We start from the raw sequence: 19,169 nt of genomic DNA, 5'->3' as shown, positions 1-19,169 counted from the left end.
TTTAGAAAAGGCAGAGGAACAAGAGATCAAATTGCCAACATCCGCTGGATCATCAGAAAAGCAAGAGGGTTACAGAAAAACATCTATTTCTGCTTTATTGACTATGCCAAAGCCTTTGACTGTGTGGATCACAAGAAACTGTGGAAAATTCTGAAAGAGATGGGAATACCAGACCACCTGACCTTCCTCTTGAGAAACCTATATGCAGGTCAGGAAGCAACAGTTAGAACTGGACATGGAACAACAGACTGGTTCCAAATAGGAAAAGGAGTTCGTCAAGGCTGTATATTGTCACCCTGTTTATTTAACTTCTATGCAGAGTACATCATGAGAAACGCTGGGTTGGAAGAAGCACAAGCTGGAATCAAGATTGCTGGTAGAAATATCAATAACGTCAGATATGCAGATGACACCACACTTACGGCAGAAAGTGAAGAGGAACTAAAAAGCCTCTTGATGAAAGTGAAAGAGGAGAGTGAAAATGTTGGCTTAAAGCTCAACATTCAGAAAACGAAGATCATGGCATCTGGTCCCATCACTTCATGGGAAATAGATGGGGAAACAGTGTCAGACTTTATTTTGGGGGGCTCAAAAATCACTGCAGATGGTGACTGCAGCCATTAAATTAAAAGATGCTTACTCCTTGGAAGAAAAGTTATGACCAATCTAGATAGCATATTGAAAAGCAGAGACATTACTTTGCCAACAAAGGTCCGTCTAGTCAAGGCTATGGTTTTTCCAGTGGTCATGTATGGATGTGAGAGTTGGACTGTGAAGAAAGCTGAGCACCAAAGAATTGATGCTTTTGAACTGTGGTGTTGGAGAAGACTCTTGAGAGTCCCTTGGACTGCAAGGAGATCTAACCAGTCCATTCTGAAGGAGATCAGCCCTGGGATTTCTTTGGAAGGAATGATGCTAAAGCTGAAACTCCAGTATTTTGGCCACTCCATGTGAAGAGTTGACTCATTGGAAAAGACTCTGATGCTGGGAGGGATTGGTGGCAGGAGGAGAAGGGGATGACAGAGGATGAGATGCCTGGATGGCATCACTGACTCGATGGACATGAGTCTGAGTGAATTCCGGGAGTTGGTAATGGACAGGGAGGCCTGGCGTGCTGTGATTCATGGGGTCGCAAAGAGTCAGACACAACTGAGCAACTGAACTGAACTGAACTGATGTATGAGTCGGGGGAGGGTGGGTACCTGTCCAAAGGCTAACTGTCCCCACTGTTGATAGTGGACAAGAGCTTTTATAGACAGGGAGAGGGCTATGAATGTAAAGAGCAGAGTCAGCACTGACAGTTGTCTTGAAATTAGTCATTGGTGATCTGACCAGTGTCACCTTGATTGTTTTAAGTACAGCTAATCTTCAGTTTTCTGTGATTGGGGTTTTCAGTCTGTCAAGATTTCTGGGAGAAATATCAATCACCTCAGATATGCAGATGACACCACCCTTATGGCAGAAAGTGAAGAGGAACTAAAAATCCTCTTGATGAAGGTGAAAGTGGAGAGTGAAAAAATTGGATTAAAGCTCAACATTCTGAAAACTAAGATCATGGCATCCGGTCCCATCACTTCATGGGAAGTAGATGGGGAAACAGTGACAGATTTTCTTGGGCTCCAAAGTCACTGCAGATGGTGACTGCAGCCATTAAATTAAAAGACCCTTGCTCCTTGAAAGAAAAGTTATGACCAACCTAGACAGCTTATTATAAATGAGAGACGTTAATTTGCCAACAAAGGTCCATCTAGTCAAAGCTATGGTATATCTAGTAGTCATGTATGGATGTGAGAGTTGGTTTATAAAGAAAGCTGAGTGCTGAAGAATTTAAGCTTTTGAACTGTGTTGTTGGAGAAGACTCTTGAGAGTCCCTTGGACAGCAAGTAGATCCAACCAGTCCAACCTAAAGGAAATCAGTCCTGAATATTCTTTGGAAGGATTGATGTTGAAGCTGAAACTCCAATACTTTGTCCAGCTGATGCAAAGAACTGACTCATTTGAAAAGACCCTGATGCTGGGCAAGATTGAAGGCGGGAGGAGAAGGGAACAACAGAGGATGAGGTGGTTGGATGGCATCACCAACTCAATGGACATGAGTTTGAGTAAACTCCGGGAGTTGGTGATGGACAGGAAGGCCTGGTGTGTTAGAGCCCATGGAGTCACAAGAGTCGGACACGACTGAATGACTGAACTGAACCAGTTCTCAGACTATACAGACACAACTGTGTCCCACAATTAAGTCAATTTTGACACTGTCTGCCTGGAGTTTTTGTTAGACCTTGCTATAGGTCAAGGACCCAGTCCCACAATACTACCCCTTCTTCTCAACTTCAGAAGCTGGTGGTGAGTCTAGGTGGCTACCTGTTTTTCTTTTGGACTGATCATAAATCAGGCTTCCCATAACCTCCTCCTTGGGTTTGTAATTTTCTAGAGTTTCTTACAGCTCAGGAAAACAGTTTACTCAACTAGATCACTAGTTTATTATAAAAGGATTCAACTCCAGAACAGCCAGATGGAAGAGATGCAGAGAGCAAAGTATGGAGAGGGGCAGGGGTTTCCAGGCCTCTCCAGGTGAGTCGCACTCCCCGCACCTGCACAGGTTCACTAGCCGGGAAGCTCTGTGAACCCCATCCTATTGGTTTTTTATTGAGGCTTCATAGAAGCATACTTTAGGCAAGACTGGTTAATGCATTAGCCATTGGTAGTTCAACTGTTTCCCGTCCATCTTCTCCCTAGACATGGCAGGGTGCGGCTGAAAATGTGAACCCTTTAATCAGGTGTTTGGTTTTTCTGACAAACATGAATTCACTAAAACTCAGGTGTAGTTGAAAGGGGCCTGTTATAATTATCAAAAGATACTTCTTCACTCTTACCTTAGAGCACCTAAGGGTTTTAGGAGTTCTGTGCCAGCAACATCATGAAGATTAAATACATATTCTAAGTCACAACATCACAGACTTCAAGGTTCATCCACGCTGCAGCATGTGTCAGAATTTCCTTCCTTTTTAAGGCTGAGTGATATTTCATTGTATGTTTATACCACACTTTGTTTATTCATTCCAGAAATACTTCTTTGAATGCATTTATTTTCTTCATATATATTTGTATAGGCTTCATGTATGGGGAAAATGTCTGAAGTTATTCATTTCCCTCTTGAATTGATACCTGCTTATTGGCTGATTCAAAATTTATTTATTTGAGGGGTAAACAAACCAAACTTTGACTTCTTGCTTATGTACTTTTCTCTGTGCATCAGTTTACTGCTGAGTAACTGTCCTTCATGTCAGAAGAAGAATGTGCTGTGGTCTTTCCTTTTCTCTCATCTTATCAAAACAGGATTCCTCGGGGCCAGCCTAGCAGTAGAACAGACACTGGGGAGCCTGGGATTGTCATCTAAGTAGCCTGGCAGCTTTGTGCCCGTCATCTGTCCTCACCTCCACTGACCAGTACTGGCCACTAGTTCAGGTTATCTCGCGATGGGGTGGGGTCTCTTCCAGAAAGGCCACCCAGGGTCCTGCTCCATTCCAGTTGGAGACCTTCCCACAGCTCCCTTGTTTGGTCCTGATAAGGGAGGGCAGCTTGCCCGGAGGGCAGGCTGCTATCTCCTTCTGCCAGCTTTCTCCGGTCATCACCACAGCTGAGGGGCGTTTCTGCTGCAGCCTGCCCCTCCCTCTCCATCTTCTGGGTGGGGACACAAGCTCAGAGGGCGCCCTCTGGTAGACTTTGCAGCCCAGTGAGGGAAGGAGGGCGCATGAGGTCCTGAGACCCGCGCCGTGCTGTTCCCCCACCGTCTCCATCAGCGGCGCCTTCGGCCTTGCCTCTCAGCTGAGTGTGGCCCCCGGTTGCCCCCACCCCACGCCCCCGGCCTGCGCGGGTCCAGGCTGGCAAGATGCGACCGGTGTCCCCGGAAGAGAAGCCCAACCCGTTGCAGGACGCGAACTTCTGCTCCCGGCTGTTCTCCTGGTGAGAGCCCGCCTGGGCTGAGACACCCCGCCGCCTCAGGGCCAGTGCCTGATGCTGCTGCGCCTTTCAGGGGCTGAGGGTCGAGGGTCGGGGCGAGAGATTGCTTTCTGATGGCTGCTTGTAGCGGTGGGGTCTCCCCATGCGGCCGCGGGGGTCCCTGTCTGCGCCCTCTGGGTGAGGCGGCGGGAAGGGGTAGCAGGAAGAGGGACCTGGTGGCGGGGTGCAGGGTCTCTGTGCCTTGCAGCTCGCTGCCCAGTCAGCGTCCTTAGTCCCTGGGGGCAGGAGGGGCAGGAGGGGCAGCGGGAGCAGGAGGCAGGGAGGCTGAGAACGCAGGCTGCCTAGCGGGGCCAGCGGGAGAAGGACCGGACCCCGCAGGCCATCCTTAAGCGGCTTCCCCAGTACAGGTCTGGATTCATAGTTCTGAACTAATTCTTACTTTCCCCACTAAGCAAACAGCCCTGAACAGCTTCCATTATCTAATTAGTGCTCTGCTCCTGTTGCCATCTTCCGATAATGTCCCCACCTTTCCCCACATTCCTTAGGTGACAGCTGAGTCCAACCGCACTGGGTTCCCTTGTCCCTGTGACCATGTCTCCCTGCCTCCCTCTTTCTGTCCATGTGCATCTCTCACTGTACATCCTGGTATCTAGTTGTGACACATTTTATGTGTGTAAGAACACTATTGTTTTTTATTTAATGAACGGGGACATGTTTCTTGAACCCATTTTGCTTTTACCTGGGATACATTGAGACGACTGGAGGATGTATTTGACCAGTCCCTTACCTAACTGTGAATGCCTCTGCTTCCACCTTTGAGAGTCACCCTAGGAATGGGGTCCCTGAAGCCTGTGGTGTCTTATCTGCATCACTAGCCTTTCCAGAAGCAGTGCATGGTCTTGATGTAGGTGGTCCTACCCAGGAGTCTTCTGGTCCTGAAACCACTGAAGGGTCCCTGAGCTGGGAGGAAACTCACAGATGAGAAGGGACTCAGAGAGATGAAGCTCTTAACTGAAGTTTTCCATCTGGTAGCTGCTGCTGCTGCTACTGCTGCTAAGTCGCTTCTGTCATGTCTGACTCTGTGCGACCCCATAGATGGCAGCCCACCAGGCTCCCCCATCCCTGGGATTCTCCAGGCAAGAACACTGGAGTGAGTTGCCATTTCTTTCTCCAATACATGAAAGTGAAAAGTGAAATTGAAGTTGCTCAGTTGAGTCTGACTCTTAGCAACACCATGGACTGCAGCCTACCAGGCTCCTCCATCCATGGGATTTTCCAAGAGTACTGGTGTGGGGTGCCATTGTCTTCTCCACCATCTGGTAGCTGGGACCACTAACTAGGTACGGTGAAACCTTTGGGTTTAATCACATTTGAGTGATTATTATATCTTTCGTTCCTGGCCCCTAAACCTTCATCTTTCCCACACATTCTGGTATTTCCTTTGTTGTTATGTGGGAGGGCCTTGGGGATCCCCAGGAAACAAAAACTCCTGTGCATGTTTTGATGGTGGTGTATTCAGTGTGTGTGGCTACATCTCTTGGCCGTTTGATAGCCCTTAAGGAAAGAGGGTCAAGAAAGAAAAATATGGGTGTGGGATTCCCTGTTGACTCAGTGGTAAAGAATTTGCCTGCTATAGCAGGAGCCCAGGAGACGTGGGTTTGATCTCTGGGTGGGGAAGATCCCCTGGAGGAGGAAATAGCAATTCACTTTAGTATTCTTGCCTGAGAAATCCCATGGACAGAGGAGCCTGGCAGGCTAAAGTGCATGGGGTTGCAAAAGAGTTGGATATGACTGAGTGATTAAATAGCAACAACTGTAAATGATACCAAAGTAGAGACACCTCTCCTAACTTCAGGAAGGGCAAGGAACTCTCCAGGGATGTTCTATTTGTGGATTTTGAAAAGGTGTGTTTATGGAAATGGGAAGATGAGGACTTCTCATTGATTTGGGTAAACCACTATTTCCAATTTTCCTGCTGAATTCGAAGGCGCTATTACCTCTTATTTTACATGTGAAGTCACTTAAGCAGAGAGTTTGAGTAATTTTTTTAAACTTTATTTTATATTGGAGTATAGCCAATTTACAATGTTGTGATAGTCTCATGTGGACAGGAAACGGACTCCATCATAGTTGCTCAGTTGTGTCTGACTCTTCACGACCCCATGGACTGCAGCCTACCAGGCTCTTCCGTCCATGGGATTTTCCAGGCAAGAGTACTGGAGTGGGGTGGCGTCACTTTCTCCGATACATGTATCCATTCTCCCCCAAATTCAAAGAGTTTGAGTAACTTGTCTGCATCACACAGCTTAATAGGGAAAGTTGGACCCCAAATCAGGAGTCTGGCTCCCGAGTTTGTATTGCCCTTTATGTAACTGCTATTCTGAGCCGCTTCACTTTGGATACTTGTTCTTAAATGCAGGGAGAAGGCAAATGCAAACACACCTTTGATCTTGTAGGCAGGAGTTTCTCAAGGGAAGTCCTTAAAGTTCTTGCTGTTGGAGATGATGCTCGTGAAACATCACTATAATCAAGCTTTAGGGCAGCTGTTCTCAGAGTATGGCTTTCAGACCTGTGGCATCCTTGTCACCTGGGAGCTTGTTAGAAATGCAGATCTCCCTATCAAGTCCTTTTAGACCAATTCTGTAAATTTAGAAATGGTGGGGGTGGGGTTAAGCAAGCTCCAGGTGATTCTGATGGAAGGTGGAGGCTGGCTTCTGCATTAAGCCTCTCCTAGCACTGGCATTGTTCCTTCAGTGCTAACTGTTAAAAGGGGTCCAGACTTTGTGAAGTTAGTTGGTGACCACAATTGTCATCCTGTTTGTGAAGTCTGAGGTACCCTTGTGATTTCCTTGTGTCCCCCACTTGCTGTCATGGGGAAAGTTGGAATGAGCCTAGGCAGGAAGTGCTGCCCAGAGACAAGGTCCACCTTGGAGAGAAGAACTGAGTTTTCATCTTCTCATTGGGTGTTGGCTTTTCTTCTCACATTTCATCTTCTTTCTCAACTTGTAAATGATGGCAGTAACTAGCTTACTGACTTTATACAAATGACCACACTGAGATTTTAGTGTTTTCACAGCACAGGTAGGACAGAGAGTCTAAGAGAAAGAATACATTTTGACTCTTGGTAATTGTAGATCATGGAAAAAGCAAGAGAGTTCCAGAAAAACATCTATTTCTGCTTTATTGACTATGCCAAAGCCTTTGACTGTGTGGATCACAATAAACTGGGGAAAATTCTAAAAGAGATGGGAATACCAGGCCACCTGACCTACCTCTTGAGAAATCTGTATGCAGGTCAGGAGGCAACAGTTAGAACTGGACATGGAACAACAGACTGGTTCCAAATAGGAAAAGGAGTTCGTCAAGGCTGTACATTGTCACCCTGCTTATTTAACGTATATGCAGAGTACATCATGAGAAATGCTGGGCTGGAAGAAACACAAGCTGGAATCAAGATTTCCGGGAGAAATATCAATAACGTCAGATATGCAGATGACACCACCCTTATGGCAGAAAGTGAAGAGGAATTAAAAAGCCTCTTGATGAAAGTGAAAGAGGAGAGCGAAAAAGTTGGCTTAAACTCAACATTCAGAAAATGAAGATCATGGCATCCAGTCCCATCATTTCATGGGAAATAGATGGGGAAACAGTAGAAACAGTGTCAGAGTTTATTTTTCTGGGCTCCAAAGTCACTGCAGATGGTGACTGCAGCCATGAAATTAAAAGACGCTTACTCCTTGGAAGGAAAGTTATGACCAACCTAGATAGCGTATTCAAAAGCAGAGACATTACTTTGCCAACAAAGGTTTGTCTAGTCAAGGCTATGGTTTTTCCTGTGGTCATGTATGGATGTGAGAGTTGGACTGTGAAGAAGGCTGAGTGCTGAAGAATTGGTGGTTTTGAACTGTGGTGTTGGAGAAGACTCTTGAGAGTCTCTTGGACTGCAGGGAGATCCAACCAGTCCATCCTGCAGGAGATCAGCCCTGGGATTTCTTTGGAAGGAATGATGCTAGAGCTGAAACTCCAGTGCTTTGGCCACCTCATGCGAAGAGTTGACTCATTGGAAAAGACTCTGATGCTGGGAGGGATTGTGGGCAGGGGGAGAAGGGGATGACAAAGGATGAGATGGCTAGATGGCATCACTGACTCAATGGACGTGAGTCTGGGTGAACTCTGGGATTTGGTGATGGACATGGAGGCCTGGCGTGCTGCGATTCATGTGGTCGCAAAGAGTCAGACATGACTGAGTGACTGAACTGAACTGAATTGTGAATTTTAGAAAATAATATATATATTTTCTATTCTATAAAAAACTTAAAACAATAGAAGCAGAAGGGCCTCCCAGATAGGTGGCACAGAGGTAAAGAATCTACCTGCCAGTGCAGGAGACACAAGAGAGGCAGGTTTGATTCTTGGGTTAGAGAGATCCCCCTGTGTAAGAAATGGCAACCCACACCATTATTGTTGCATAGAGAATCCCATGGACAGAGGAGCCTGGTGGGCTACAGTCCATAGGGTTGCAAAGAGTTGGACGTGACTGAGCACATACAAGAAGAAAGGAATAAGGATTTGTTTTTATTAGCCAGGTCTACCTGCTAATATTTTGGTTATTTCTCAGTCTTTCCCCTAGAAACCTTTGCATATCTGCCCATGCACAGTTTTTTTTTTTAATTAAAATTATAGCTCATGATTTTTTAGACTTGATTTTTATTGGAGTAAGTTGCTTAACCATGTTGTGTTAATTATGCACCACAATGAGACACCAGCTCACACATGGGGAAAAAAGGAAGAAACAATAGTGTTGGCAAGGATGTGGAGAAACCGGAACCCTGCACAGTGACAGCCGGGTTGTAAAACGTGTATCACAAAGGACAAATATTTTATGATTTGATTTACGTGAAGTCCTCAGAGCAGTCAAATTCAAAGAGGAACAACGTGACCTCATGGTTGCCAAGGGCTGGGGGTAAGCGAAGTAGAGAGTTAGTGTTTGATGGCACACCGGTATAGAATGAAGAGATTTCTGGAAACTGGTTGCACGGTAATGTGAAGATTGTTACCAATAATGAACCGTGTGCTTGAAAAATTGTCAAGATGGTAAATTTTATATTGTGTGCATTTTCCAGTTTTAAAACAAAAATGGCACCTGATGTGCCTCATTTGGAAGTGTTCCTGTATTAGAGTCTAGATTTTTCCATTTCCTGGTTATATAACTGTGAACCAGCCACATAACCTCTCAGTATGGCCTCAGGAAAGTGGGGAGAAGACCTGGAGACGACACCTCCCTGGGATGCTGAGAGGGTCAGTGATGCTCTGAACAGGGCAAAGTCCCCCAGACAAAGAGCAGTCATCACCACCACAGAGTGCAAATCCCATGTGGTCCCCAGTAGAAAGCCTCTGATAACTTTGATAGATGAGGTTACAACAATAGCAGCACTCAACAGGAAGAAGAAATATTCCTTTTCTTTTCTGGCAAGGATTCAGCCAGTGAAAAGCCATGGACTCTGTAGGAGCCCTCCCAACCTCCTCTTCCCCTCTATAAAAGTGCTCTCCAGCCCTGGCACTTTGGGGACTTAAACTTGGCTCTGCACAAATGCAGACCTCAAACTGCCATCCTCTGCTGATTCTGAATAAGCCCATCTTTGCTGAAGAAATATCTGACAGTCTATTTGTTTCAGGTCAACAGACGGTAGGGGATCAACACACTGGGGGACCTATGGAAGACTCTGGGTGGAAAATTATCCACTTGATACCTCTGAAAGGATACTAGTCTCAGGCTGATCAGGTGCAGAGCTACAAAGACCAAAAAAATTAAGAGTAAACTACAGAAGATAAATTTAAATTTGTTAGGCAGTTTGTTTTGTTGTAAGGACATACCAGTAAATTTGACTATACCTTTGGGATGTTCTATTTCTTGCTTGAGGCTCTGGTTATTGTATAAAATTACCAGAACTCATCAAGCTAAACATTCACTGGGAACAGGTCAAGGTCAGAGAAAGAGCCCTGGAGAGCTCACCCAGCCTCCATCTACAACATGTGTATCTCTCACTGTTAATGAACAACAACTGGTATTCTGAAAATGCTGCAAAGAATCCTAGTTTGAAATTAAACATTTCTATCCATTCACAATCGATAGTTACTGAGGGCCTAGCAGGACCAACCTCCCTAAATCATCTCAGCACTCGGCCAGTTCACATCCCCCCTCATGTCATCAGCTTCTCTGAAAAGTGTCTCCAGGGAGTCTGTCTTGATACCAGACAGTTTCCACATCCACACTCCCTTTGCAAGGGGACAGTTCACTGAGATGTGGCCAGTGTCAGGGGAGCAAGGATGTAACCACTCTCTGATGGCCAAGTGCATCTAATCCAAGGCCCTGCTCCATCCTCATCCCTGGGGACAGGTCCTGCACTCACCCCCAACCTGCTGGCCTTTGGGACGAGGGTGGAGAGAAATGCAGAGCTCACCCCAGAGGCTGCAGTGAGGACAGAGTCTCAAGGGACTGGACAATCCAGTCCCCAGCTGGACACGCTTCATTAACTGTGCTTCTTATTTCCAATAGTGAGGAATAAGAAAAATTCAGTAAACCATAATGGGAGAATGGACTGTTTTATGAAAAAATGGGGCCTATCCTATATCAAAAACTAAAAAAAAAAAAAAAAAAAAAAAAAAAAAAAAAAAATTCTAGCTGCCTTTACTGTTAGAAATAAAATAAGAAAAAAGCTATAATAAAACACAGAGATTTAGATGACATTAGGATATACTACAGAAGACATACTACAAAAGCAGCAGGAGAAATGAAAAAGAAAAGCTTGATTTTATTTAATGATATATAATTTTAAACCTCTAAAGAACAAATGAAAATCTGAAAAAGTATTATATGCACTATTACAGGTTATTTCAAAAATATAAATACTCTATAGAAAATATATTAATAGACATTTGAAGAAAGACAAATGATCAAGAGACATAAAAAGTGTTACATCTTTACGAATCAAATGGCAACCCACTCTAGTATTTTTTCCTGGAAAATCCCATGGACAGAGGAGTCTGACAAGCTACAGTCCATGGGTTTGCAAAGAGTGGAACAGGACTGAATGACTAAGCATACATAAGTCAAATAAATTCAAATTAAAACTCTTTGAATTATTTTTAACTTTAGGCCCAGAAAAACTGTAATTCAGGTACTCAAAGGTGACAATGAAATAAGCTCACAAACAGCTGTTAAGAGGGCAGATTGGTTTGAACCTAATGGAAAAGAATTCAGCCCTTCGCTAATTATTCTACATCTGGGAATTTGGAAAAAGGAAAGATGCACATTTTGGTCATAGATATATGACGGTCATAGATGTGCATCACATCCTAATTATACATTTCAATTAAATACCACATTTTGACAGAAACAGACTCTCAGACTTTAGAGAATGAACTTATGGTTGCCAGGGAGAGTGAAGGGGGAAAGGGATAGTTAGGGAGTTTGGTAGGGACATGTATATACTGCTGTATTTAGGATGGATAACCAACAAGGATTTACTGTATAGCACAGGGAACTGCTCAGTGTTATGTGACAGCCTGAATGGGAGTGGGGTTTGAGGGAGAATGATACATGTGTATGTACAGCTCAGTCCCTTTGCTGTCCTCCTGAAACTATCATGTTGGCCATTGGATATACTCCTATACAAAATAAAAAGTTTAATTAAAAAATAAATGCCATGTTTTGCACATTAGATAATGCTGTAAATAAATGTTAAACTTTCCCATTGAAAGTTAGGAAGGAATCTGGATCCAAAGATATTTTGATGTTGAGTATCTTTTCCTCTTCAAGCAGAATCTTAAAGAGGGTCTTTTGTGGGCTTCCCTTGTGGCTCAGATAAAGGTAAAATAATCTGCCTGTAATGCAGGAGAACTTGGTTTAATCCCTGGGTCAGAAAGATCCCCTGGAGAAGGGAATGGCTACCCACTCCAGTATTCTTGCCTAGAATACTAGAGAATTCTGTGGACAGACCATGGGGTCCCAAAGAGTCAGACACAACTGAGTGACTAACACTTTCACTTTGGGTGCAGGGTGTCATCATCTGGGTAAGTCCCAGTGCTGATTCCCTGAGCATTTTCTGTAGGGGACAAGTGTGGAATAAATCACCGAACATGTTTCAAACCTGCTTAGTGGTAAAGCTCCTAGATGTGCACTGTTGTTTTGGAAGGAAACTGAGACCTAGAGATGTTAAAGGTCGTGGAGCTGCTGAACTGGAGTGGAGACGTGAAGCAGAGGACAGCTGAGGCCCTGGGTGCTCAGCACCACTGCTGAGACTAGAGTCCAGTCTTCTGACCCCTGGACTGGGGTTCTTTAGGGGTGCCAAGTTACCCGGATTAGCAAAATCTGAAATTCAGTCTATCTTATCGCTTCTTTAATAAGTCATGGATAGTCATACAACAAATAGTTCTTGAGCATCTGTACCTATGTTGTCCTGGGAATAACAGGAGAGAAGAAATGTAATCTCTGTTGTTGCTATTATTCAGTCGTTCAGCCGTGTCTGGACCAGCACACCGGGCTTCCTTGTCCTTTACTCTCTCCCATAGTTTGCTCAAGTTCATGTCCTCTGAGTCGGTGGTGTCATCTAACCATCTTATCTTCTGCTCTCCTCTTCTCCTTTTGCCTTCAATCTTTCCCAGAATCTGGGTCTTTTCCAATCAGTCAGCTGTTTGCAGCAGGTTGGCCAAAGTATTGGAACTTCAGATCAGGCCTTCCAATGAATGTTCAGGGTTGATTTCCTTTAGGACTGACTGGTTTGATCTCTATCCATGGGTTATTATGGTCTGGCCTTGGAATTTTCCTTACCCTGGCAAAATTAGTAAAGTGGTATTTACCTATGGGCTGTCTCTGCATTCTAACTATTATCATTTAAATAATGCATAATCAATCTGAATATGTTTTCTTGGTGGGATCATCTGTACAGTTAGTTTTTTTCCCTTTATAATAAATAATTGCAGAGTGATAAGTTGAGATTATGTAAATATCATCTTTTGCTTCAAACTTTCAGCCCGTTTTTAATTTCCATTGATGATTTTCTTGATCCTTTTTTATTTTTTATTTTTGAATTGTTAAACATTTTTATTGTGCAGACTTATAACTTTATAGGACATGCAGGATAAAAAAGTGTAAAGTATCAAAAAGCATACAAAATTTCAGCAGTCTTTTGGACCAGCACTTGATTTGCACAAGGGACTAAGCATCTGTCTAGAATAGACATGTCTTGGGACACATAGTTTACAGATTGACTCACAAAACAATTTCCCAAGGGCTTTTCCTCATATAAAGATAAAAAATATCTTACACTTGAAAATTATTCAGTATAGTACATTTTCAGTTATGTACATAGCTTAAAATAACTGATTACTCCTTTTAAGTTTGTTTGGATTTGTTTGCAAGAGCTTTCCTTTCTCTCCTGTTTACGTAGCACTACGGATTCATAGATTCTTTTATCATTTACTGGGTTAAGGTTCATTGCCATTTGTTTGTTTTGATGCTCTAAGTATCTCAGATTTGTCTAGCAAGAGCCATTCAAGCTTCTCTGTCTTTCTACACATCCTCATGATTCCTTGAGCACTTTCTTATTTTATGGCACAGGATGTCCCAGACCCATCTTGGACTTTCTCTGCCTGTTGATCTTGGTCTGTAGACAGTGAGGCTTTTGCTGGGATTGCCTGGGGCTCTGCTCACCAGGGCTCGTACTAGTTATGAGCAGCCCCCACAGAAATTCTCCTTTTACAGTCAGTGTTGTGGCTGGACCGGCCCTTGTGGTTCTTAGGATTGTGAGACACATCTCAGCAACAACCAACCATCAGGGAACTTTGAAATGCCAAGATGTATCACTCACATGCCCTGGAGAGGACAAGGCATCCCTGGGGTGACACAGCGAGGTCCTGGGTGGAAAGAGAGGGAGAGCTCATGAGCAAGCTTGGACTTGGGATTCTGCCTTTTTGAGGTTGAGAATGGGGTGTCTAGGATTTTAAAGGTTCACTCTTTATTAATGAATTTAAAAAATAAGAGCGGGAATTAAAGTGCGGGAAGGGAGAAGCAAGCAGTCAGTGAGATGGTCTGTTATCAGGTCAACCAGAGCTTTCTGAAAGAGGGAACTTCACGGGTGGTGTGGCCTGGCTCTTTATCTCATTGTGTAGCTGTCAAGTGTTCACAGGAGATGGATGTCTTTGACATGGATGTCTCCAAAGCTTCATGACAGGCACTTATATTGCTGTAAAAAAAAAAACAAAACAAAACAGAATTTTCAGTGCTGACACACACAGCCCCAACCTTGAAATCAGTCATTTCTTCATTTGGTTCCTTTTTGGGAAAAAGGATATTAAAAAGCCAAGACCTGGGTGAAGGGGGCCAAAAGACACAAACTTCCATTGTAAAATAAGTTATACAGTAGGATTAACTATAGTCACCAGACTGCACGTTACATCCTCGTGAAAGTGAGAGTCCCTCTGTCGTGTCTGACTCTTTGCGACCCCATGGACTATACAGTTCATGGAATTCCCGCCAGCAATGCGAGAGACCCGAGTTTGATCCCTGGGTTGGGAAGATCCCCTGGAGAAGGGGAAGGCTACCCACTCCAGTATTCTGGCCTAGAGAATTCCATGAACTCCATAGTCGACTGGGTCGAAAAGAGTTGGACACGACTGAGCAACTTTCACTTTCATGAAGGTGTAATATCCAGTCTGGTGACTATAGTTAATCCTACTGTATCGAATACTTGAAAGGTGATAAGAGAGTAGACCTTAAAAGTCCTTCCCACAAGAAAAAAAAATCGTAATCATGTATGTTAAACAAAACCCCAAGAAACTGGGGCTGGAATGCTCTTTGCTACCAGTGTGTCATTGCTTCTGGGGCCTCTCAGCCTACAGAATTAGGGAGTGTGTATGTGTCTGTGTGTGAGTGTGTAAACACATGTCTAATTATTAACAAAGCCCATCACTGTAGGATTCTCATTAGAGCTGTGTAATTTAGATATATGTCATTGTCCTCTTAATTTTTAACAGGTGGCTAAACCCCTTGTTTAAAATTGGTCACAAACGGAAGTTAAAACAAGATGACATGTACCCGGTGCTTCTGGAAGATCGCTCCCAGCACCTTGGAGAAGAGCTGCAAGGGTGAGCACAGGCAGCAGGGAGAAGGGGAGGGAGAGTGAGAATTTCCACGTGGGGCTAAAGGTGTGTGTTTGGGGGGGTGCGCTTTGCCTTCCACTGTGTTCTCTGGAGGCTTCTCCCCTGACACTGCACACACACCCCCTCAGGCTGACCCCAGGCTTAGCCCACTTTAGAGGCTGGGGGTAGCCTGTGTTCCCTGTGCATCTGTGGACGTGGAGGGAGCCCGAAGCCATGGCCCTGGAGGCCGAGCTCTGTCCCTGGAGGTGGGGCCCCTGGAGGAGGGTGTCTGCCCCCATGAGCTGCTCATGATCTGTGAGTCCAGCAAAGCTTGGCAGGAACTTGTTTTCTGAGACTGGGACTTTTCCCTCAAAACCTGGTCTGGTGCTTTTACTGGTGCTTCAGTCTACACTGCTCATCCTTCAGGTGCCCTGTGACCCATTAGCCAGCATCTATGGGGCAGCTGCAGAGTGCCCTGTAGTGAAGGCTCGTCTTCTGCTCTGCCCTCTCCCCCGTTTTACCTGTAGCAGGGCTCTTCTTCACTGTGCTCTGTTTCTCATCGCAGATACTGGGATCGAGAAATTTTGAGAGCCCAGAAAGATGCACGGGAGCCTTCCTTAATGAAAACAATTGTCAAGTGTTACTGGAAATTCTATTTTGCTTTGGGACTACTTATATTTCTTGAGGTAAAAGTTTTTACTTAACTGTGCATTAACTTCTCAGTGTATGCAGATCAGTACTGAGATGGATGAGATGGGGACGAGAGAGGACAGAGCTTTCATGTCTGAAGTTAAAACTTCTCTGTGAATCATGATGTAGTTCAGCGGTTGTATTTACTTTTAGAACGGACAGGTGCTTAAAGACAAATTCTCCAGGGGATTACTATTGGGTTGGCAGAAAAATTCTTTCAGATTTCCCATAACAGCTTTTGGCAAAACTTGAATGAACTTTTTGCTAAGGCAATATTTTTCTTTTAACCAGTTAAGACATAGTATTGTGAAAGGATGGCACTGACATTTTATACCATACTAGGACATTGTTAGTGCTCAGTAAATGATATAAATGCTATAAGTGATCCTTGAGAAAAAGAAGATCCTACAACCTCAAGGAATATTTGCCTCCTGGTTTGGAGGAAGTAAACTTGCACCTGAGCTGAAAACCTAAAACATTTTATAGTCACTCAGCAAGCAATTGTTAACTTGCCCAGGACACATCTGATAAATGCTCTCCCAAGAAGGGATCATCCTCTCCCATTCCAGAGGAACAGGATCCAGGGCCCTGCATCTGGGCAGGAGCTGCCAGAGCTCCAAGAGCATACCATTCCCTGGGCTGCTCCCTCTCCATGGGCCAAGTCATCCAGGTCAGAGACCCCCGTGGGGAGGAGCTCCAGCTTCACCATGAATCGTGGAGAATCCATGCACCATCTGTGCTGGTTTCAGTCCTGACTGTTGAGGTGGTTTGCTGTTTGAAAGGAGTATCTTGGTATCCTGGCATTGGCAGAGGGTCTAGGAGGGGATGTGCAGGAGAAAACCAAAGGCTGAAAGCTGTGAGGTCAGTGACCTCCATGACCCTGCAGATCCTGGGTCAAGATCCCCCAGTGAGACAGTCCACCTGGGGACACAGTGCCGTCAGCCCCCTGTTCTGGCTGAGCCTTCTGGAGGTCTGCTGCAGACCCCCCTGGGTGGCTCATGCTCTCCGTGGTCCCTTAGTGCTGCCTTAGGGACATGGGCAGGCTGTGAGTGTATGAGAGCAGGAGAGATGGAAGATGCAGTTGCTGTGAAAGGGGTGGAGAAGGCGGAGAAGGTGTGAGCTGTCCTCAGCTCATTGTGTTGGGGGTGAGGTGGGGGAGCCTGGTGGTTTAAAGGTGGGTGGCATGGCTCTTATTTAAAGGCTGTGTTGTACTGAAGGGCACTGCGGGCAGTGGGCAGGTGGGCAAGTGAAGTCTGATGCACACAACTGGAGAGACAGAATCTGTCAGCTCCCAGGTGACTGGGTGGTCCTGGGAGATGGAGTTCTTGTTGATGACAAAGGTGGGTTGACCATTGTGCCAGAGGGTGGGGCAGGTGTGTGGGGCAGAGTGCCACCTTAGACAGGGCTCTGACCTCCGAGATGCTGCAGTGCCTTATGAAGGGCGGGGTGGAGTGGTTATGTCAAAGTTGTCCAGCTCCAGGAACACTTCCTGCTGGGGATCCAGGAAGGCCAGGCCTGGGGGCTGTGTCAGGTGTCAGTTGGTAGAGCCTCAGCCCCTCCTTCAGGAGGCTGGTTGTGGGGTGGTCATGGCAGAGAAGTGGGGAGTTGAGGACCTTGAAAACAAGGGAACTCATGCTCTGTAGTACTAGAGGTTCCAGTAGCGGTAACAGGGGCTCCTACTCAGTAGTCATGGTGGTGGCAACAGCAGTACTATTGGTAGTGCAGTAGGAACAATGGTAAGTCTCAAAACACGTTATGTATCAGGAACTGCTGTGGGCACGGTATGTGTAATATCACTCTTATTCCTTGGGCTAAATCAATGAAGTTGTAGGTTTCATTTTACCCCCATTTTAGAAGAGAGGACTCGAAGTCCAAGTAGTTACATAGGATGCCCGTGGTCACACGGAGCATAAAGAACAAATTGAGGTTCCACTTCAGGTACTCTGACTTACGAGCCTGTTCACCTTAATGCCTGAGAGCTCGTCCAGAGTCAGAAAGGCTTGTCTTTAGAGCTTTGTATTCATAGTGTCAGACACATGCATCCTGAATATTGTCTAAAGATAATAAATAGGATGCTATTACGATTTGGGATCGTAAATGAGGGTAGAGTTCAGGTGACCATGTTGCCTGGGTGCCAGATTTGACTAGAATGTTGATGCTAGAAGCAACATCATGCTGTGTTCAGATAGACCAGGAGCTCTTTAACCTTGCCCTCATTACCATCCCTAAGTGGTGATAATTTTAGATAGCAGAATATCTAAACTCAGCTCAGGACTCTGTAAAACATGAAAACATTACTTTTGACCTCCTGCCCTCTTTTAATTCCTCTGGTGTACAGAACGACTCATGGGTTACCTATGGTTCCCAGACAGTGCTGTGACCCACCACAGCGCAGGCACTCCTGGCAGCGCCAGTGGGAAGAGGCAGGGTGAAACCATTCTAGGATGAGGCTTTAAGGGTTAGGATTTCAAAGTGTGAAACCTCTGTCCTGTGAGAATTGAGGAGTGCCCATAATGCTTGGAGAAGCAAGTACCAGGCTAATGTTCAACCTGGAGCATGTGCAGGTCACCCCTAATTAGAACAGAACAGCCAGCGAGTTCCTAGCATGCCTGGCCCCTGTGTGCACTTTCATGGGGATCTTGGGTGAGGAGAAGGAGAACAGGTCTCTGCCTGCCTGGCGCCCTCAGGGTGGAGAGGAGGATCTTAAAGACTCTTCCTGGACCAGAGACACAGAGACCACCTCCCCAGGTCATCAGGGCTTCTCTCTGAGAAATGAGGTCTCCACTTGCTGGTGTGTAAATGAGGTGACCTTGAAGTGCCAACAAAGGTCCATCTAGTCAAGGCTATGGTTTTTCCAGTAGTCATGTATGGATGTGGGATTTGGACGGTGAAGAAAGTTGAGTGTCGAAGAATTGATGCTTTTGAACTGTGGTGTTGGAGAAGACTCTTGAGAGTCCCTTGGACTGCAAGAAGATCCAACCAGTTCATCCTAAAGGAGATCAGTCTTAGGTATTCTTTGGAAGGACTGATGTTGAAGCTGAAACTCCAATACTTTGGCCACCTCATGTGAAGAGTTGACTCATTGGAAAAGACCCTAATGCTGGGAAGGATTGGGGGCCAGAGGAGAAGGGGATGACAGAGGATGAGATGGCTTGATGGCATCTCTGACTCAATGGACATGGGTTTGGGTAAACTCCGGGAGTTGGTGATGAACAGGGAGGCCTGGCATGCTGCGGTCCATGGGGTTGCAAAGAGTCAGACAGGACTGAGCGACTGAACTGAACTGAAGAGCCTCAGTGGTTTCACTCACTGCCTACCCTGAGTGGGGAGGAGTGACCAGGGTTTATGTCCTCTTTGTGGGAACCTTAGAAATGGCCATC

At 45.3% G+C, this 19,169-nt stretch overlaps 1 protein-coding gene across 1 annotated transcript in view; it reads left to right on the top strand.

The window, feature by feature from the left end:
• The first annotated feature begins 3,035 nt into the window (after positions 1-3,035).
• LOC102396286 (ATP-binding cassette sub-family C member 4-like) overlaps positions 3,036-19,169 on the top strand; it is a 157,310-nt gene continuing 141,176 nt past the window's right edge. Inside the window, 3 exon segments of the mRNA XM_045162475.1 lie at positions 3,036-3,963; positions 14,995-15,105; positions 15,665-15,785. Of these exon segments, the coding sequence (XP_045018410.1) occupies positions 3,890-3,963; positions 14,995-15,105; positions 15,665-15,785 (306 nt within the window). The 5' untranslated portion in view covers positions 3,036-3,889.

The sequence above is a fragment of the Bubalus bubalis genome, chromosome 13 (assembly GCF_019923935.1).
Source record: "Bubalus bubalis isolate 160015118507 breed Murrah chromosome 13, NDDB_SH_1, whole genome shotgun sequence".
Classification (NCBI taxonomy): Eukaryota; Metazoa; Chordata; class Mammalia; order Artiodactyla; family Bovidae; genus Bubalus; species Bubalus bubalis.
Note: the sequence above shows the minus strand (reverse complement) of the source record. Positions and strands in the feature narration are given on the sequence as shown.